Source organism: Hyperoodon ampullatus (assembly GCF_949752795.1).
Source record: "Hyperoodon ampullatus genome assembly, chromosome: 4".
NCBI classification, from domain to species: Eukaryota; Metazoa; Chordata; class Mammalia; order Artiodactyla; family Ziphiidae; genus Hyperoodon; species Hyperoodon ampullatus.
Genome location: NC_136917.1, coordinates 163662355 through 163678258, shown reverse-complemented (window position 1 = coordinate 163678258; position 15904 = coordinate 163662355). Strand labels below are relative to the sequence as shown.

The 15904-nt window shown below is 47.4% G+C and overlaps 1 protein-coding gene across 2 annotated transcripts in view; it reads left to right on the top strand.

Moving 5' to 3' along the window:
* The window catches only part of OTULIN (OTU deubiquitinase with linear linkage specificity), a 29723-nt gene extending 14345 nt beyond the window's left edge, over positions 1-15378 (top strand). The window contains exons 4-7 of one of the 2 annotated variants that reach the window (XM_079703638.1): positions 2956-3099; positions 9263-9388; positions 12022-12291; positions 14862-15378. In XM_079703638.1, coding sequence (XP_079559764.1) covers positions 2956-3099; positions 9263-9388; positions 12022-12291; positions 14862-15056 — 735 coding nt within the window. In that variant the 3' untranslated portion in view covers positions 15057-15378. The remainder of the gene's footprint in view (positions 1-2955; positions 3100-9262; positions 9389-12021; positions 12292-14861) is intronic. The other variant, XM_079703639.1, reaches the window with a different exon arrangement.
* The last annotated feature ends 526 nt before the right edge of the window (positions 15379-15904 follow it).

Sequence of the window (15904 nt, the reverse complement as noted above, 5' to 3'; positions counted from 1 at the left end):
CGGAGCTCAGGCGGTAATGTGAGCGATGGGGAGCGGCTGTAAATACAGATGAAGTTTTGCTGGCTCGCCCGGCGCTCACCTCCTGCTCTGTGGCCCGGTTCCTAACAGGCCACAGACCGGTACCGGTCCATGGCCCAGGGGTTGGGGACCCCTGATTTAGGGCATCCCAGGAGCTGTCCCCCTTTCAGTCCCATTGCATAGATGGGTGACCCTGAGGTAGTCCTTCCAAGGCTGTGGGACATCAGGGATTCCCATGACACGGTCCCGCTGTGGCTATGACTGGGTTGGGTCATTGCTCGAGTCAGGCCCCTTGACCCACTCCCACTGCACAGCAGGTCGAGCAGCACACCCTACTGGTTCCCCCTCAAATGTATCCTGAATCCAGCGTTCCTTCGTAGACTGAAGTTGCTACTCCAGTTGACGCTTGAAAAACACAGGTTTGAGCTGCTTGGGCCCACTTCTATGCAGATTTTTCCACTAAATATGGACTACATGCTGCATAGATGCAGAGGGCTGCCTGTAAAGTTACGTGCGGGTTTTTGACAGAGTTGGGGGCCAGCGGTACAACTGCGTCCAGCACGCTCACCCCGGCACCCCGGGCTGTTCAAGGCATGGCCATATCTGACTTCCTCCGAGCTATGGAAATGGCAGTTTCACCCTAACGCTTCTACCACCTCTTGTAACTTATGGATTATACCCTTTACTTATTTTTCTCTTGGGATTATTTACGTTACAAGTTTGAATGCACTTCTGGCACGTTAGGGATACTGACCTAAAATTTTTGTTTGTTTAGAACTGTACTGTTTAGTATTTAAAATTGTTAAGTATTTGAATGTATTTGTTCTTGTCCTCAGAGCTTCATTTTGTAGAAAATATTGTGCCCCTTTCATCAGGCACCTCAGCTGCCCATGCCTGCCCTGAAATGGGCTGACCATACTCGAATGTCACTGCCACTTTTGAAGCTCTGAGAGCCAGTGTCAGCCCTGTTTCCCGCAAGTCTGGACTGTAGACTGCTTGTGTCTCAGACACTCGTTAGAGAGCTCAGTCACGACATACCTGGCACTCTCGGTTCCTGCCAGAGCTTAAGAACGTTTAGATTTGTGTGGCCATCTGCTGAATATGCATATTGGCTACTCGTAGATTTTGTAAAAACCTCCAGCTCTGTATCAAAGTAGAAAACCAGAGGCCAGGTATCTAAACTGTATTTTCTCATCTTCCCCAGAAATGCTTACACTGACTTGCAACCTTATTTATTTATTTTTTTTTTGCGGTCCGCGGGCCTCTCACCGCTGTGGCCTTTCCCATTGCGGAGCACAGGCTCCAGACGCGCAGGCCCAGCGGCCATGGCTCACGGGCCCAGCCGCTCCGCGGCATGTAAGATCCTCCTGGACCGGGGCACGAACCTGTGTCCCCTGCATCAGCAGGCGAACTCTCAACCACTGCACCACCAGGGAAGCCCGCAACCTTATTTTTTGATCTCAGTCTCTTTAAAGGATCTCTTCTAACAGTTGGCACCTTAAAGCCTGTAATTGAAGATGTCTACTAAGTTATCCAAGTGTTCCATATTTTGGAACTCATGCTGAAGTCATTCCTCTATGATTTCAGTTTGAGGTAAAGATATGACCCTATAGTTGGACCCTTCGGTGACCAAATAATCAAAGGCACATCAGTTAGGAAAGCATCGCATCGGGACCCGTGGCAGTCATTAGAGCATTTCTGGGCCTGATAACAGCTTGGATCTCAGTTATCTTTTAGTCCTTATTTGTCTTAATTGTTTTCTTTTGGATATTCATTTACACACTTGGAAAGATACAGTTGCTGTTGAACTAGCCATCGTGAGTATTTGGGGTAACTAGGGGTTCACCATAGGGAAAATGTGCATATCAGCAGGCATGAGGCTGCTTGACAGGCCCTTACATTGCAGCGGTTGGGCTGCTGAATAAAAATGCAACTCTCAAAATTTTATTATTGGAAAGACGTACTTTCATATCCACTTAGAACATCATCCTGTGACTGGAACCTTGAAAACAACTAATAACAGGGTCCAGTGCCTGGACACAAGATGACTGTCTACGTGGTGCCCACCCCATGAGGGCGACACTTCTTCTTTTGTGTAAATGTGGGTAGGAAGCAGGGTTTCGAGAGATTGTTGCGGAAGAACAGGACTAGGGAAAGGTCCGCGAGGTCGGGTGCGAGTGAGGTGGGGAAGCCGCGAAGTGGACGCCGACGCCCGAGCAGCATCCAGCGGAGAACTCAGTCATCTGGGTCCCCGGACCAGGTCGCTGGGATTTTATGGTGTCCTTTTTGGGGGGCATGCTCAAAGTGGTCCATTTGGATGGCTGTATTTGAGTTGACTGAGCGTGTCACTGAGCATTTTCATTTCCTTGTTTCACTTCCAGGCTGAACAAGAATGACACTTAAATCCACTTTTTGAAAAAGTCTAACAATTTATCCAGGCACCTCCTAGCATGTCGTTTTTTTATGTATTTCACGGAAATTTGGGATTCGGGGGTATTATTTTTAATGTGGAGATACGAGCTGGGTACATCTCTCTTTTCTTTCCTGTCTCTTCATTAAAGAGTTTAGGGTCAATCTAAACACAGATTAAAGCCTTCAGAATGTTGGTTATTAATAAATGAATGTTACAACGGTTGCTAAGGGGCATATAACTCCAACTTTGGGGGTGACTAGTGTTTTAATAATACTTGGTGTATTATTTTATATGTGCTAGTATGTTGCGTCTGCTACATATGCTGATACCATGTACAGTACTAACATTTGTTAATTTCCTTTGATTAATTAAAAAAAGAATTCAAATATCTTACATGAAAGACTCAGCCAGTCTTGTTTCCGATCTTCTAGTGATCAGGGCACAGTTTTTCCACAGGAATAAAATTCTCCCCACTCTCTGAAGTCAGTAATGACCATTTTGAATTCTCTGATGCTTTTGTCCAGGGCTACGAGGAGGTGTCTCAGAAATTCACCTCCATCAGGCGCGTCCGTGGAGATAATTACTGTGCGCTGAGGGCCACGCTCTTCCAGGCCATGAGCCAGCCGGCCGCGCTGCCCTCCTGGCTGCAGGACCCGGAGCTCACGCTGGTACGCTGCTGCTGCAGGTTTGAGTCTGCAATGTTTCCAGTTGCTTTTGTGAGAAAGACTTCCCCTTCTCTGCCCTGTGCTATGTGCTAGTACTGTCTGCAGTGTGACGTCAGTGTGTGTGTGGGTTTATTCAGTTTTGTGTGGCTGAGATGATTTTGCATAGCAAAGTGACCAAAAATGATTGATATTTCCCCAGAAGAGGAAGATGATAAAATTTCTTCAGTGCTTCAGCTGAATTAGAGAACAGGTGTTTAGGGTTTGTTCAAAACACTAAGGGCGGTTTGACTTCAGTGTTGGAGTCTCTACCAAGTGGGCTGTATATTGTACTATCCGAGAACCTGCTGGGGTTTTAAGAGGCAGATTTCTGTGATTCTAGCTCCAGCTCAAGGAATCAGCACCCTCTGCAGAGTGTTAGGAGAACTGGCTTGGCAGGCAGCAGAGCAGCAACACTAGAAGAGAGATGGTTGCTGTCCACCTGGGAGAGGCTTCCTGGGGAGGTGAGGGTCCGGGGCTACGTACCATGCCTGGCCCTCTTTAAGGTTTTAAATCTGCAGCCTGGTCGTGACACCCCAAGAAGTCACATTATCAGTGTGTCGTGTATCCACAACACACATCAGCTTGAGGTCATGATAGGCTGGATGATAGAATATCCCAAAAGAGTTTGGAGGGCAGGCACGATTGAGCAGAACTCACAATATGACATTACTTGGAAGAAAATAGGAACTCTTGTGCCTGTATTAAAACAAAACCCCAAACCAAAACTCAAAGTGCTAGCTGTGGGAGATCTCCCTTACCAGCAGCTTATGGGGGGGGGAGAAATAGTCAGGATTTTAATGGATTGCAGGCCCAGCACGAGCCCACTGGTGTGTCATGCCTGCAGTGATAAGGAAGCCCTGTCTTAAAAGGAACACTTCTAAAACACAGGCAGTGACAGCCCTGTCTTGAACAGGGCTGGTCAGATCCCATCTTGAGGACCGAGTGCAGCTCTGTGCCCGTACCCTCAGTACAGGTGGGAGTGTGCCCGACAGGGCTCATCTGCTTTGGGGAACAGCTGAAGGAGCTGGGGTATTTGCCTAGAATAAAGACTCTTAGAGGATACTGGTTGGCAGTTAAGCTAATTAGAGGTCTGTTAGGTGGACGGGGTATCACATACCCTCAAAGAGCAAAACCAGGATCAGTGGGTGGAGGATACCACCTGTCTCTCAGGTGATTATCTACTTTATAAACTGGTATAAAATCAAGTGTGTATAAACTATTTAAATGATATCTGTGAAAGATACTTTCTTCTAATCAAAGATACATCATCTTTTTTTATATAAATTTATATTTACTTTATGTATTTATTTTTGGCGGCATCAGGTCTTTGTTGCTACGCGCAGGCTTTCTCTAGTGGTGGCGAGCGGGGGCTACTCTTCGCTGTGGTGCATGGGCTTCTCATTGCGGTGGCTTCTCTTGTTGAGCATGGGCTCTAGGCGCATGGGCTTCAGTAGTTGTGGTTCACGGGCTCAGTAGGTGTGGCTCACGGGCTTTGTTGCTCTGCGGCACGTGGGATCTTCCCAGACCAGGGCTCGAACCCGTGTCCCCTGCATTGGCAGGCGGATTCTTAACCACTGCGCCACCAGGGAAGTCCCAAAGATATGTCATCTTAAGCAGATTTCTCAGTATTAGCTTGTTTTTTTTTTTTTTTTGAGAAAGGAGCAAAAGAAATTGATACACTAGGCTATTTTTAGCTTTGCAAATTAGACATATATTAATACTGAAATATTTCAGAATTGTTGGTCAGTCAAAAGCATGCCTGTGGACATGAGACACTGCTTGGGAAGCAGGCATGGGTGATCTCACTGTATTTTGCTTTAACTTTTGTTTGACAACCATAGCTTTATTTATTGGTTGTGACAAAATCCTCCTCAATTTTAGGCTGTTTTCCTTTGAGTCTTTTACTTTAAGGGGCTGCTTAGATTTATGGACTTAATTGATGTAATGAATCTGAATTTTTAACTTTCCAAGGAACTCTGGTGCAAGTAGTGTTCTACGTAATTAAACATACAAAATACGCTCCGTGAAAGTAAAGCACAATTTTTATTTTGCTAACAGGATACATTTGGGTAAGGTTATCTGCCAAATTAAAAATAGTCTAGGTAGGTTGTGCTTGGTTTCTGATCGGTATAGAGCACGTTGCGTGTATGAGCAATGGGGGCTTTAAGGTGGTTTTCCTGACTTCATTTGAGTCATGCGGAAATTCTCAAGTACTCTTTCTAATTTCTTCCCTTTTCTGTATGTATCAGTCAACAAGTAGAGTTTTTCTCTTGGGAGCGTAATTAGTTGGTCACAGTGGTATTATTTTTGTCATCTAACCTTTCTCGAATGCCAAGAGGCCCACGTCAGAGAGAAAAAGCACATCATACCTGTCCGTGAGTTTAGTATGAAAGTTTATTAAACTTTTCTTGCTCTCATCCAACTAGGAGACTTGTCCCCGTGTTGACTTTTCAGCCCCCAGCAGATTCCCTCGATTTGAGCACTTTCCTGACAGGGTCTGTCTCGCTGTGTGTCTTGGGCAGGTGACAGATGCACCACATGCTTCTCGTTTGAAGTGCCAGTGCAGGAAGGGGTACACAGACTTGGTTGTCGCACTTGACCAGACTAGTTTTTAACCGCCTCCCAGGTGTCTCAGGCAGCCTCCTGTGGATGACATTCCATCCCTGTTCTCACGCCGGCCCTTCCGCCTGGTCTCCTGTCGGAAGGTCCACACTGACAGGGGTCTCGCTGAGTGAACGAGAGGGCGGTGCAGCGTGACTGGAAGAAGTCGGGGTGGAACCAAGTACGAGTACCGCCGGGTGGCGAGGCCTACAGAAGCTGGCGGCGCACCGTGGTGGTGGGGTACCCGGACCTCCTCGCCCCGCGAGTGGGGCCTCTCCGTTACCAGAGACTACTTGTGTAACTGTAATAAGGAAGGGTCTTAATATTTGTTAACGCCCGTGATTAAGACAAGCAGATCAGGTGATACTTAACTCTGTTCTGCAGAACAAGAAGGTCTTACAGGAGTTTTGGTATGAAAGTCTCTGTGCCCATTTCCTACCCATCTTCCTACTAAGTCAGAATAACTTGTATCCTGTCACGTTAATTAAGCCACGCTTGCTGTTACAACTTGGTAGAAATTACGGGCTTTAAAATGGGGTAGGCTCGCTGTTACAAACACAGTAACTATCTGACAAATAAGTCTGTCTCAGTTTACCCTGATCCTTGATCTTTCTGAATTGCCAAGGGCCTCTTCTGACCACTACCCTGCATCCAGTGACAGTCATATGTCCTGGTGTCCACGGGGCTTTTAGAAGTCCTTGGAGCACTGACCACTTCTGGGGACGTAAAAAGACTGCTCTCAGCAGGCAGGTTGGAGGGAACCAGTTTCAGCATCATTAGGGTCTCCTGAACTGCCCAGGCTCTGGAGTAGCCCACCTCTTCACACTGGGCGTCGGGCAGGTCCTGGGACACCTGAGTTTGTATGTGAGTCTGCAGACTCAGAACCAGCCCCGGCCCAGCCTGCAGGCTGCATATGCTGTGCTAAACACCCCTTGACCTCAGCTTGCATTTCGTCAAGAATCCGGTGAGCCCAGAGAAGCTACACACCCTGTAGCTGGCTGTATCTGCTTCCGTTTACATTTGGAGAGATGTTCTTTGTAGCGTTTTGCCCTTTTCCCTCTCTCCTAGAACACGCTTGGTTTCAGGAGATTCAAGGGAAATAGGAGCGCTAGACCGAGACCCTCCCCTTAACGTGAGCTCAGTGGAGGAGAGCCCGGGCCGCTCGTCCCGTGCTGCTCGGCTCCTCTGGCCTTGCTCGTTCGTGGCCCGTCTGGCAGTCCGGCCGCCCCTCACCTCCTGTCATCATGTCTTGGCTCCCTGTTTGTCGTTCCTGCTTCTGTCCAGATGCTAGTCTCTGTGTTTGACTGCAGTTGGATGATCTGACCGTGACCCTGACCCTGACCTTGGACGTGGCTTGGTCTGGCTGTTCTTAAACTTGGGCAGCAGCTGGGTCCCCAAGAGGTGGTATCCTTCGGGGCAGGGGTCCTTTGGTTCCATAGTTTTAGAATGTCTCTGAGTGGGTGGGACCTGTGACAGTGTTTGCTTGCTTAGGGTGGGATAGGCTGTATATCCGAACTCACGAGACAGTTTGGGGATGACACATTTTTGTTACTTGCTATCCCTTTAACCATGGTGCTGATTTCGAGAATTATGGACATTTGCTAGAGACAACAGGCTGTTTTGATATTTCGGTCACCCATGAAATTATACCTAAGCTAATTGCCTGCTTTATTAAGTATTTCCCGTCATTGTTTCTTGTTTTTAATTTTGTTCCTTCTTTACGTCTCCCTTACCCTAACAGAAGCCCAGTCTCCGTGTGTGTAGTGTACAAGGATGGCTGTGTGTGTGTGTTGTATGTGTCGTGACCCCCTGAAAGCATTGAAAGCTATACTCATGTTTTCTGTCTGAGTACAGAATGTCAGCTCCATTATTCTTTCCTCGCAGTTTCTTCTCACACCTCAGTTCTGGGCTTTCTCCAGGCTCTCCACAGCTCCCAGCACATACAGCCCTTGATAATTATTCCAGCAGGACTTTGGCCCATGCATGGAAGGAATGAGGAAACGGACCTTTATTTGGGTTTTGCTCTGTGTCGTTAGATCTTTGGGGTCTCCTGAGTAATCGAGTATTGTGCCTGCTTTTTAGGTGCATGCGCAGTGTCACGTGATGCTCATGTTTTCTGGGCCTCCCTCCACCCCGTTTCCCAGCTCACATCCGCGTGGCCAGTGTCTTCTGCTCATTGCACTTCTCTGTGCCCAGTTGTGATTTCAGCTTATTGCCACTTGAGGGCATTTTAGAGTCTGCTGATAAACCAGAGAACCTGATAGAAAGTTTGCAGCAGAACTGCCCACATGTTGCTGAAATGTTGTAGGACAGTGTGGGCACAGAGCTGGGCTGCTCTTGGCCGGGTGGTCGTTTGCCATCATCATAAGGCGAGAACACAGCCCCTCCCCCATCAACGCCATCATTGTGGTAACCACCTGAAGAGGAATTTACGTCCCTGTTGTGGTTTTGTTTTTTTGTAGAGATGAAACCACCTTAGTTTCACATGACTGCTGTAAAGAGAAGGTAAAACTGCAGTTCCCATTCGTGAAAGGGTCTTCAGAGCCTTAGATTCCAGGGGAACTGAACACATGGCCTCATTTAAAACTGTATTATAACTTAAACAAACTCAGGTTCTAGGGAGGAATTAATTATTCTCTACTGATCTTTTGACTTGGAGGTGAACTCTTTTTTCCTTTCTGCATTTTATAGCACTGAAGGGACATGCCTGTGCCCGGCCTAATTATATGGATTTCTCCAAGACTGTTGGGAAAGTCTGAGTTCCCATGCTGACATCGATCCGGTTATGTCCCAGCTTGCTTTTCAGACTCCAAATTCTGTTGATGATGAGGGGAAAACAGAATAGCAAACGCTCCAGGAAAAAAAAGGAAACAGGCAAAATAATCGTTCAGCTGTCAGTTCCTTAATGAGCTAGCCCATCACAGCTCCCTTAACCCCTGCTTCTTATCCTCAGTTGTATTTTTTATCTTACTACACTGATGAGTTAAACTAGATACCATATTGTTTCTTTCTAATATTAAAACTTTGATGATAGTGTAAGTATCAGAAGTTAGGTTTTATTTTCCTAGTCAGGAAAGGAACAGGGTTTTACCCTATCCTGGACCATCTCACAGACCCAAAGCGCCTTCCTGAGTCAGGCATTAGGGAGGAGTAGGGAGGCACCAGTGAGCCCCGCAGCCGCTTGGGTGGTTTATGCGAAGACCTGGTGTGAACACTGCCTTCACGTACCCTTACAAAGTGCTGTGGGACGTTCCTGCCCGCGGCTGGAACTCAGCCAGGTACATTGTGCCTTTGGGTCTCAACCAAAACTGCCATTTCACTGTAGAAGCCCTCCTCAGGGTGGGTCTTTCCGAGATCCTGACTTCCAGATTTAGGTCCGCCGTCCTAAACCCAGACAGATGTGCAGGAACTAATTCTGGAAACGAAGGTAGGTCTCGTAGGCTTCATCGTTTCTTATAGCTTGGATCGTGTGATGGCCTTTCTGGAATGTTAACATTCTCTCTCTCTCTGTTTCTCGATACTCTAGTTACCAGAGAAACTCATAAGCAAGTACAGCTGGATCAAGCAGTGGAAGCTTGGACTGAAGTTTGAGGGGAAAAGCGAGGCCCTGGTTGATAAAATTAAGGAGTCCCTCACCTTACTGAGGAAGAAGGTTTGGAACGTGTAGTTTCCTTTCTGTGATACGTGCAAAGCTCTCGCCCCCGAGTGCCCCAGCACACCACTTCTTAGTCTTCACTTAGTGGATTACCACACGCTCTTGGCTGGTTTTTAGGCAAAATAATTCTAAACGAACACAAACACTTCCTCCTATGAAATGTTCGGTAAAACGAAGAAATACCAACATCGTGTATTTTCGGAGGAGGTGATGTGTTTAATGAAACGTTTAACTTTGTTTAAAGGAAACCGTACAAATGTAGTCTTTTCTTCTAAGTTCTGACAAGTTTCAGGGATATCATTTGGTCCATATCTCTTACAGGATGATCAATGATAACGAATTCACATTTATTAAATTCTTCCCAATTATGTTCATGTTTTAAGATTCTGTCCATATTTATTAGACTTGTTTTCTTTCATGATGGTTTTCCAGTGGAGCAGATTTAGTAACTTTTTTTTTTTTGGGGGGGTACGCGGGCCTCTCACTGTTGTGGTCTCTCCGGTTGCGGAGCACAAGCTCCAGATGCGCAGGCTCAGCGGCCATGGCTTACGGGCCCAGCCGCTCTGCGGCACATGGGATCTTCCCGGACCGGGGCATGAACCCGTGTCGCCTGCATCGGCAGGCGGACTCTCAACCACTGCGCCACCAGGGAACCCCAGTAACTTGTCTTTTGACAACTGTCCTGAGGGTTTTTCTGAAACAGAATTGTGAGGAGGCACTTGGCCTGCTGATTCCCAGTGCTTTGGTTATTAAATGCTCCCTCTTCTGTGGCTTTCTGCTGCCTTATGTGGGTCGATATCCTGCTTGCACACTGGCCCACACAGACCTCTAGGTCGCTGGCCTTTGAACAGCCTAAAAGCTCTCCTCACCAGGGACCCTGGATTGAGGGCCTGTTAATTGCTTCAGGCTTTGTAGATGGAGGAGGGAGGCCGGTAAGGAGGTGTGAGGCATCGGCTTTCAGGATTCCCCCAGCACATACCCCGGTTGTCCGTCTGTTCACTTGACCGTGGTCTGCCCCCATGAGACTTTCAGCTTCACCAGAGACTGTCCTGTCGATTCCTTTAGAGCCAGTGCCAGGCACTGAGCCTGACACATAATAGGCATTTGGTAAATATTTTGTTGAATGAGTGGGGGGCCCTGAGTTCCTGGAGCCTAGTTTTTATTTACAAATATGAGAAATGTGTACTGGAAGCTATACTTTCGAAGGAAGACTAGTGATGAAGAAATGGGAGCAAGAGAAGAGGAGAGAGGGTCTGTTCTTGTTGCCCGTTGGAGGAGAGCACAGGATTCGAGGGGGCTGGGGGACCTGCGCCTGCCCCGGCCCTGGGTTAGCGGGGGGTTGAGCACAGGGCTCTGGCCCTGTGGGAGTGAACAGGAAGGCTCTTCAGCTCAGCCACTGGTGACAGTGTCCTTTTTAACTCTTTTAAGTTCTTGTGAGGTTGCTTTATTAGCTGTGCCTACCGTAACTAGATCCTCATTCGGGGGAATGTTTAAGTGATTCCAATTTGTAATAACATTAAAATTATACATTAACACTCTGAGCCAAAAAAAAAAAAAGCCTCTGAGCTGGCATCGTTAGCACTTTGTACATGCCAGGCTGCACACTCAAAGTCTGATAGATTGTTTAATTCTCACGACTACCTGGGTATCGTTGCTGTGGTTTTCCTCACGTTGCAGAGGAGGAGACGGAGGCCCTGCAGAAGCCACCAGCTGCTCGGTGGCAAGGCCTGTGCTCCACCCTGACTCTCTGACTCCAGAGCTGTGTTCTTGCCTGCCAGCTTGGTCCCCTTCTGGAAACTATGAGATGTTCCAGCTTGCAACCCAAATATTGGAGCGAGTCCGGTGGCACAGTCATTACTATTAACACTTACTCTTGTATTTAAACTTTTAATGGCTTTTGGGAGGAGCAGTAGTTACTGGTTGTTCATAAGGATTAGTTTTCTGTTGGCATCTCCTATCCTCATTCACTTTAACTTAAAAGCACACGTTTAGAGGCTTTTCTTTTTCACTTAAAGAGTTTGCTTATGTTAGCTGAATACCCGATGCTCTGCTGTACTCTGAATCAGAAGTCGGTAAGAATTTCCGGAGTGGATTTATTCATTTGAAACTCAAGTGTATTTTTAAGAGGTTAGAAGGGTAAGTGCAGTAAACAGATACTCAGGATACCCCGCAATCTTCCTGGCGCCTCTCCACGTTTGAGGGTTGGCTTGGTGTTTCTGGGTGGTAACGCTGCCGTAAACCCCTTAAGGGGAGGAGTAGTTTCAGCTTCGCTTCACAGCGTCTCACACAGGCCTCACACACGTGTGTTAGCTCTCCTGTAAGTATTTCTGACTGGCCGGTTTGATCTCTTTGCCTGGGAAGATAAGGGAGTTGAAATTTCCATTCCATGGCCCTAGAGTTCTCCTTAGTGCATTATACTTTTGTTTCAAGTTAGTGGGGGAAGAAGTGAATAAGGAATTCGTGAGGTCTAAAGAGTGCCATCATTTGAGCTGGAAGCTTGAGTGTTGAGCGTTGGTACGTGACCCATGGTCGCCTGCCTATTTTGAAAATAATTTTGTGCTCATCGCATGGAATTTTACCAGGGACTTTTAGAGCAACAATTTAAGTATCCTGTAACTTTCTTATTACAGTGGACAGGCTTGGCTGAACTGAGAACTGCCGAAGCGAGGCAGGTAGCTTGTGATGAACTGTTCACGAATGAAGAGGAGGAGTACAGCCTCTATGAAGCTGTCAAATTTCTCATGCTAAACAGAGCCATCGAACTATACGACGATAAAGAGAAGGGGAGGGAAGTGCCGTTCTTCTCTGTGCTTCTGTTTGCTCGGGACACGTCCGGTGACCCCGGACAGCTGCTGAGGAACCATCTGAACCAGGTGGGGCACGCCGGTGGCCTTGAACAGGTGAGCTGGACCTTTGGGAGTCTATTGACCCAAACAGCAGCTTCAGCCGCCAAACCTCATCCCAGTTCTTGTGGGCCAGGAGTCGAGCCAGCTGAGCTGTACGGCTCTGGCTCAGGGTCTCAGGAGGCTGCAGTTGGATCTTGTTCAGGGCTGCATTCATCCGAGGGCGTGATTGGGGCTGGAGGGTCCACTTCCAGCATGGCACACTCACCTGGCTGTTGGCAGGAGGCCTCAGTCCCTCACTGGTAGGTAGTGGGAGGGTTCTGTTCCTCACCACGTGGGGCTTTCCATAGGGCTGCCTGGGTGTCCTTGTGACATGGCGGCTGGCTTCTCTCAGAAAGTGATCCAAGAAGAGAGCAAGGAGGAAGCTCCAGTGCCTTCTGTGATCTAGTCTTGTGAGTCACGCACGGTCAATTACACTATATTCTGTTTGTTAGAAGCAAGTCACTGAATCCTTCCCACATTCAAGTGAGGAGTGCCAAAGAATTGTGAACCTATTTTATAAGCGCCATGGTTATCTCAGCCTGGGCTTGCTTCTGTAGTGTGGTGGACGGGATCAGTACCCTTGGCTCCAGTAAACAAATAAACCAAGCTCTTGGAAGAGTTCTCTGAAGGGTCTTTTTTTTTTTTTCTGCTGCATTGCATGGCATGTGGGATCTTAGTTCCCTGACCAGGGGTCGAACCCGTGCCCCTTGCAGTGGAAGTGCCGAGTCATAACCACTGGACTGCCAGGGAAGTCCCTGAAGGGTGTTGTTTAATCTTGGAAGCTGTAGCTGTATTAGGTAACATCCTTTAGAAATAGAAATGGAGTCACTTTAGCCAGTAGATCCCAGCCTGCTCTTAGAGCTTTCACAGATACGCTAAGTTTGGAGTCTCACACAGAGACCCAGTACTGTCCTGTGGGTCAACAGTTGACTCACCGCACCCTGCACTCCCTACCTTTGGTGTGTTCATTACATTGCCCTGAACAGCTGAAGTGTTTTTTTAGTGGCATAGCCAACCACTAGAATAGCATTAAGCCTCTCTATCCAGAGTGCTACTTTCCTGCTTGCACGACTGACTCTGGTGCTTACCTTGTCCTGGGAGAGAGGAAAGAGCAAAGATGGTGGTCGCTGCTGGGTCAGGCAGGATTGAAGATAAAACTATTTTTAAAAATTATCTGTACTCCGAATGTACGTTACTTAGGTCTCCTGAAGCATTACAGATACCTTGCAGTAACAAGCCTGGTAGAGCGTGGTTTGCATATTAGACTGAAGTTAGTCCTTTCCGAGTCCCTACAAGGTCTGCTGTAACATTTTTTAAATAACGGTTTTACTGAAATATGATTTACATATCATAAAGTTTACCCTTTTGACGTGTGTAACTCAGTGGTTTTTAGTATGTTTATAGAGTTCTGCAGCTATCACAGCAGCCTAATTTTAGACCATTTTCTCACCCCTGCAGGAAACCCCATGCCCTCATTCCCTTTTCTCCAGCCCTAGGCAGCCGCTAATTTACTTTCTCTTGTTATAGATGTGCCTATTCTGGGCATTTCATATAAATGGAATCTTATAATATGTGGTCTTTTATGACTGGCTTCTTTCACTGAGCCTGCTGTCTTCAAGTTTCATCCATATTGCAGCATGTATCAGTACGTCATTCCTTTTTATTGACAAATAATAGTCCATCGTATGGATATATCACATTTTGTTCATCCATTTGGGTTGTTTCCACTTTTTAGCAATTATAAATTATCCTGCTGTGAACATTATTTACAAGTTTTTTGTGTGGAACTATGCTTTCAGTTCTCTTGGGTATTTACCTAGGAGTGGAATTGCTGGGCCACATGGTAATTCTGTGTTTAAAATTTTGAGGAACTGCCAAACTTTTCAAAAGCAGCTACACTGTTTTACATCCCCTCCAGCAATGTTTCAGAGCCCCATTTCTTTACATCCTTACCACACTTCTTTTTTTTTTTTTTTTTTAAATTGAGGTGAAGTTCATATAACACAAAATTAACCATTTTAAAATGTACAACTCAGTCACTTCCGGAACATCTGCGGTGTTGTGTGACCATCACCTGTGTCAAGTTCCAAAACTGTTTCCTTCCTCTGAAAGAAAACCTGGTGCCTGTTAAGCAGTCGCCCCCAGTGATTATCTGTTTGATTGTAGCCATTCGAGTGGGTGGGAAGTGGTTTCTCATTGTGGGTTCGGTTTGCATTTCCCTGATGACTTTTCATGTACTTACTGGTATTTGCATATCTCCTTTGGAGAAATATCTGTTCTACTCAAGTCTTTTGCCCAATTTTTAAACTGGTTATTTGCTTTCTTATTGTCGAGTTGTAAGGTGTTCTTTGCATATTCTGTACACGAGTCCCTGATCAGACATAGGATCTCTTCTTGATGATGTGCTTGTTTATAAGGACCCATATATACAAAAGGACTGGGGCTGGGCCCACGGGGAGGAAGAAGGGTTGTGGCTGAGCCGTGCCGTGCACCTCGGGGACGCCAGGGCGGGAGTGGATGGGTGGTGAGGCTTATCCTTCACCCTGGCTTCCCGCCACGTCCTTCAGTGTTTGCTCTTTCCCCAGGTTGAAATGTTCCTTCTCGCCTACGCTGTGCGCCACACCATCCAGGTGTACCGGCTCTCCAAGTACAGCACTGAAGAGTTCATCACCGTCTATCCCACTGACCCCCCCCGGGACTGGCCGGTGGTGACCCTGATCGCCGAGGATGATCGCCACTACAACGTCCCCGTCAGGGTGTGCGAGGAGACGAGTGTGTGAGACCCGCCGGGCAGCCTGGCAACTCGGCCCAGTCCTCGGGCCTGCGGGTCGCTTGGGATGACCTCTGAGGACTCTTGGGCCCTGTGAGCCAAGCCGGACTGGAATGTTCTGAAGACTGGCTTTTGATAATCAGAATTAATCAAGTTTTCTCCCTCACCTATGATGCACTATGTTTCACTGGGGGCCTTCAGAGCACACCTGTTGAAAGGTGCAAACTGCATCTCCATAAAACAAACCCATTTGTATCAGAGGAGCCTTATTTTGGAGAGGAATATGGTCAGAGCGCTCTCTGTTAGTAAACTGGCTTTCCGTTTTTTTTAAAGATGGTAATTTTTTTGTTTTGGTGGTGATGGGTCTCTGCGGTGCCCTTCCTGTGCACCTTCGCAGTCTGCTTACATGGTGGAGTTCTGGGACAAAGCCTGTCAGTGGCCCAGCCGTCACGTCCTCTGGTAGTCTCATCGAGCAGTGGTTTGGATTTACATGTTAATTAAAGCTGTTCGAAGCAGATTGTCTAGTGGAAGGTTAAGAACTGGGTCCCCAGTAGTGAGTTATTTAAAGGCTGGAGAGGGAGCTGCAGAAAGAGGCAGTGGCAGCAGGACGTCCTGGCTCTGAAGAACGTGACAGGCGCCTGCGGTCGGGAACACCCCGGGCCTGGCGCTGGGTGCAGGCGGTAGTTGGCACTACCGGTAGTGCCAACTACTGGTAGTTGGCGGGCGAGCGCGGCTCGTTGCTCTCTGGGGTCGGGGCTGCTCCCTAGTCTCCACTTCTGTGGATCCACCATTTTATAGTCAGAACAAGGCTTAGATCCACCTGCTTTTTTAGAGGAGACCAAGGCCAAATGATCATTT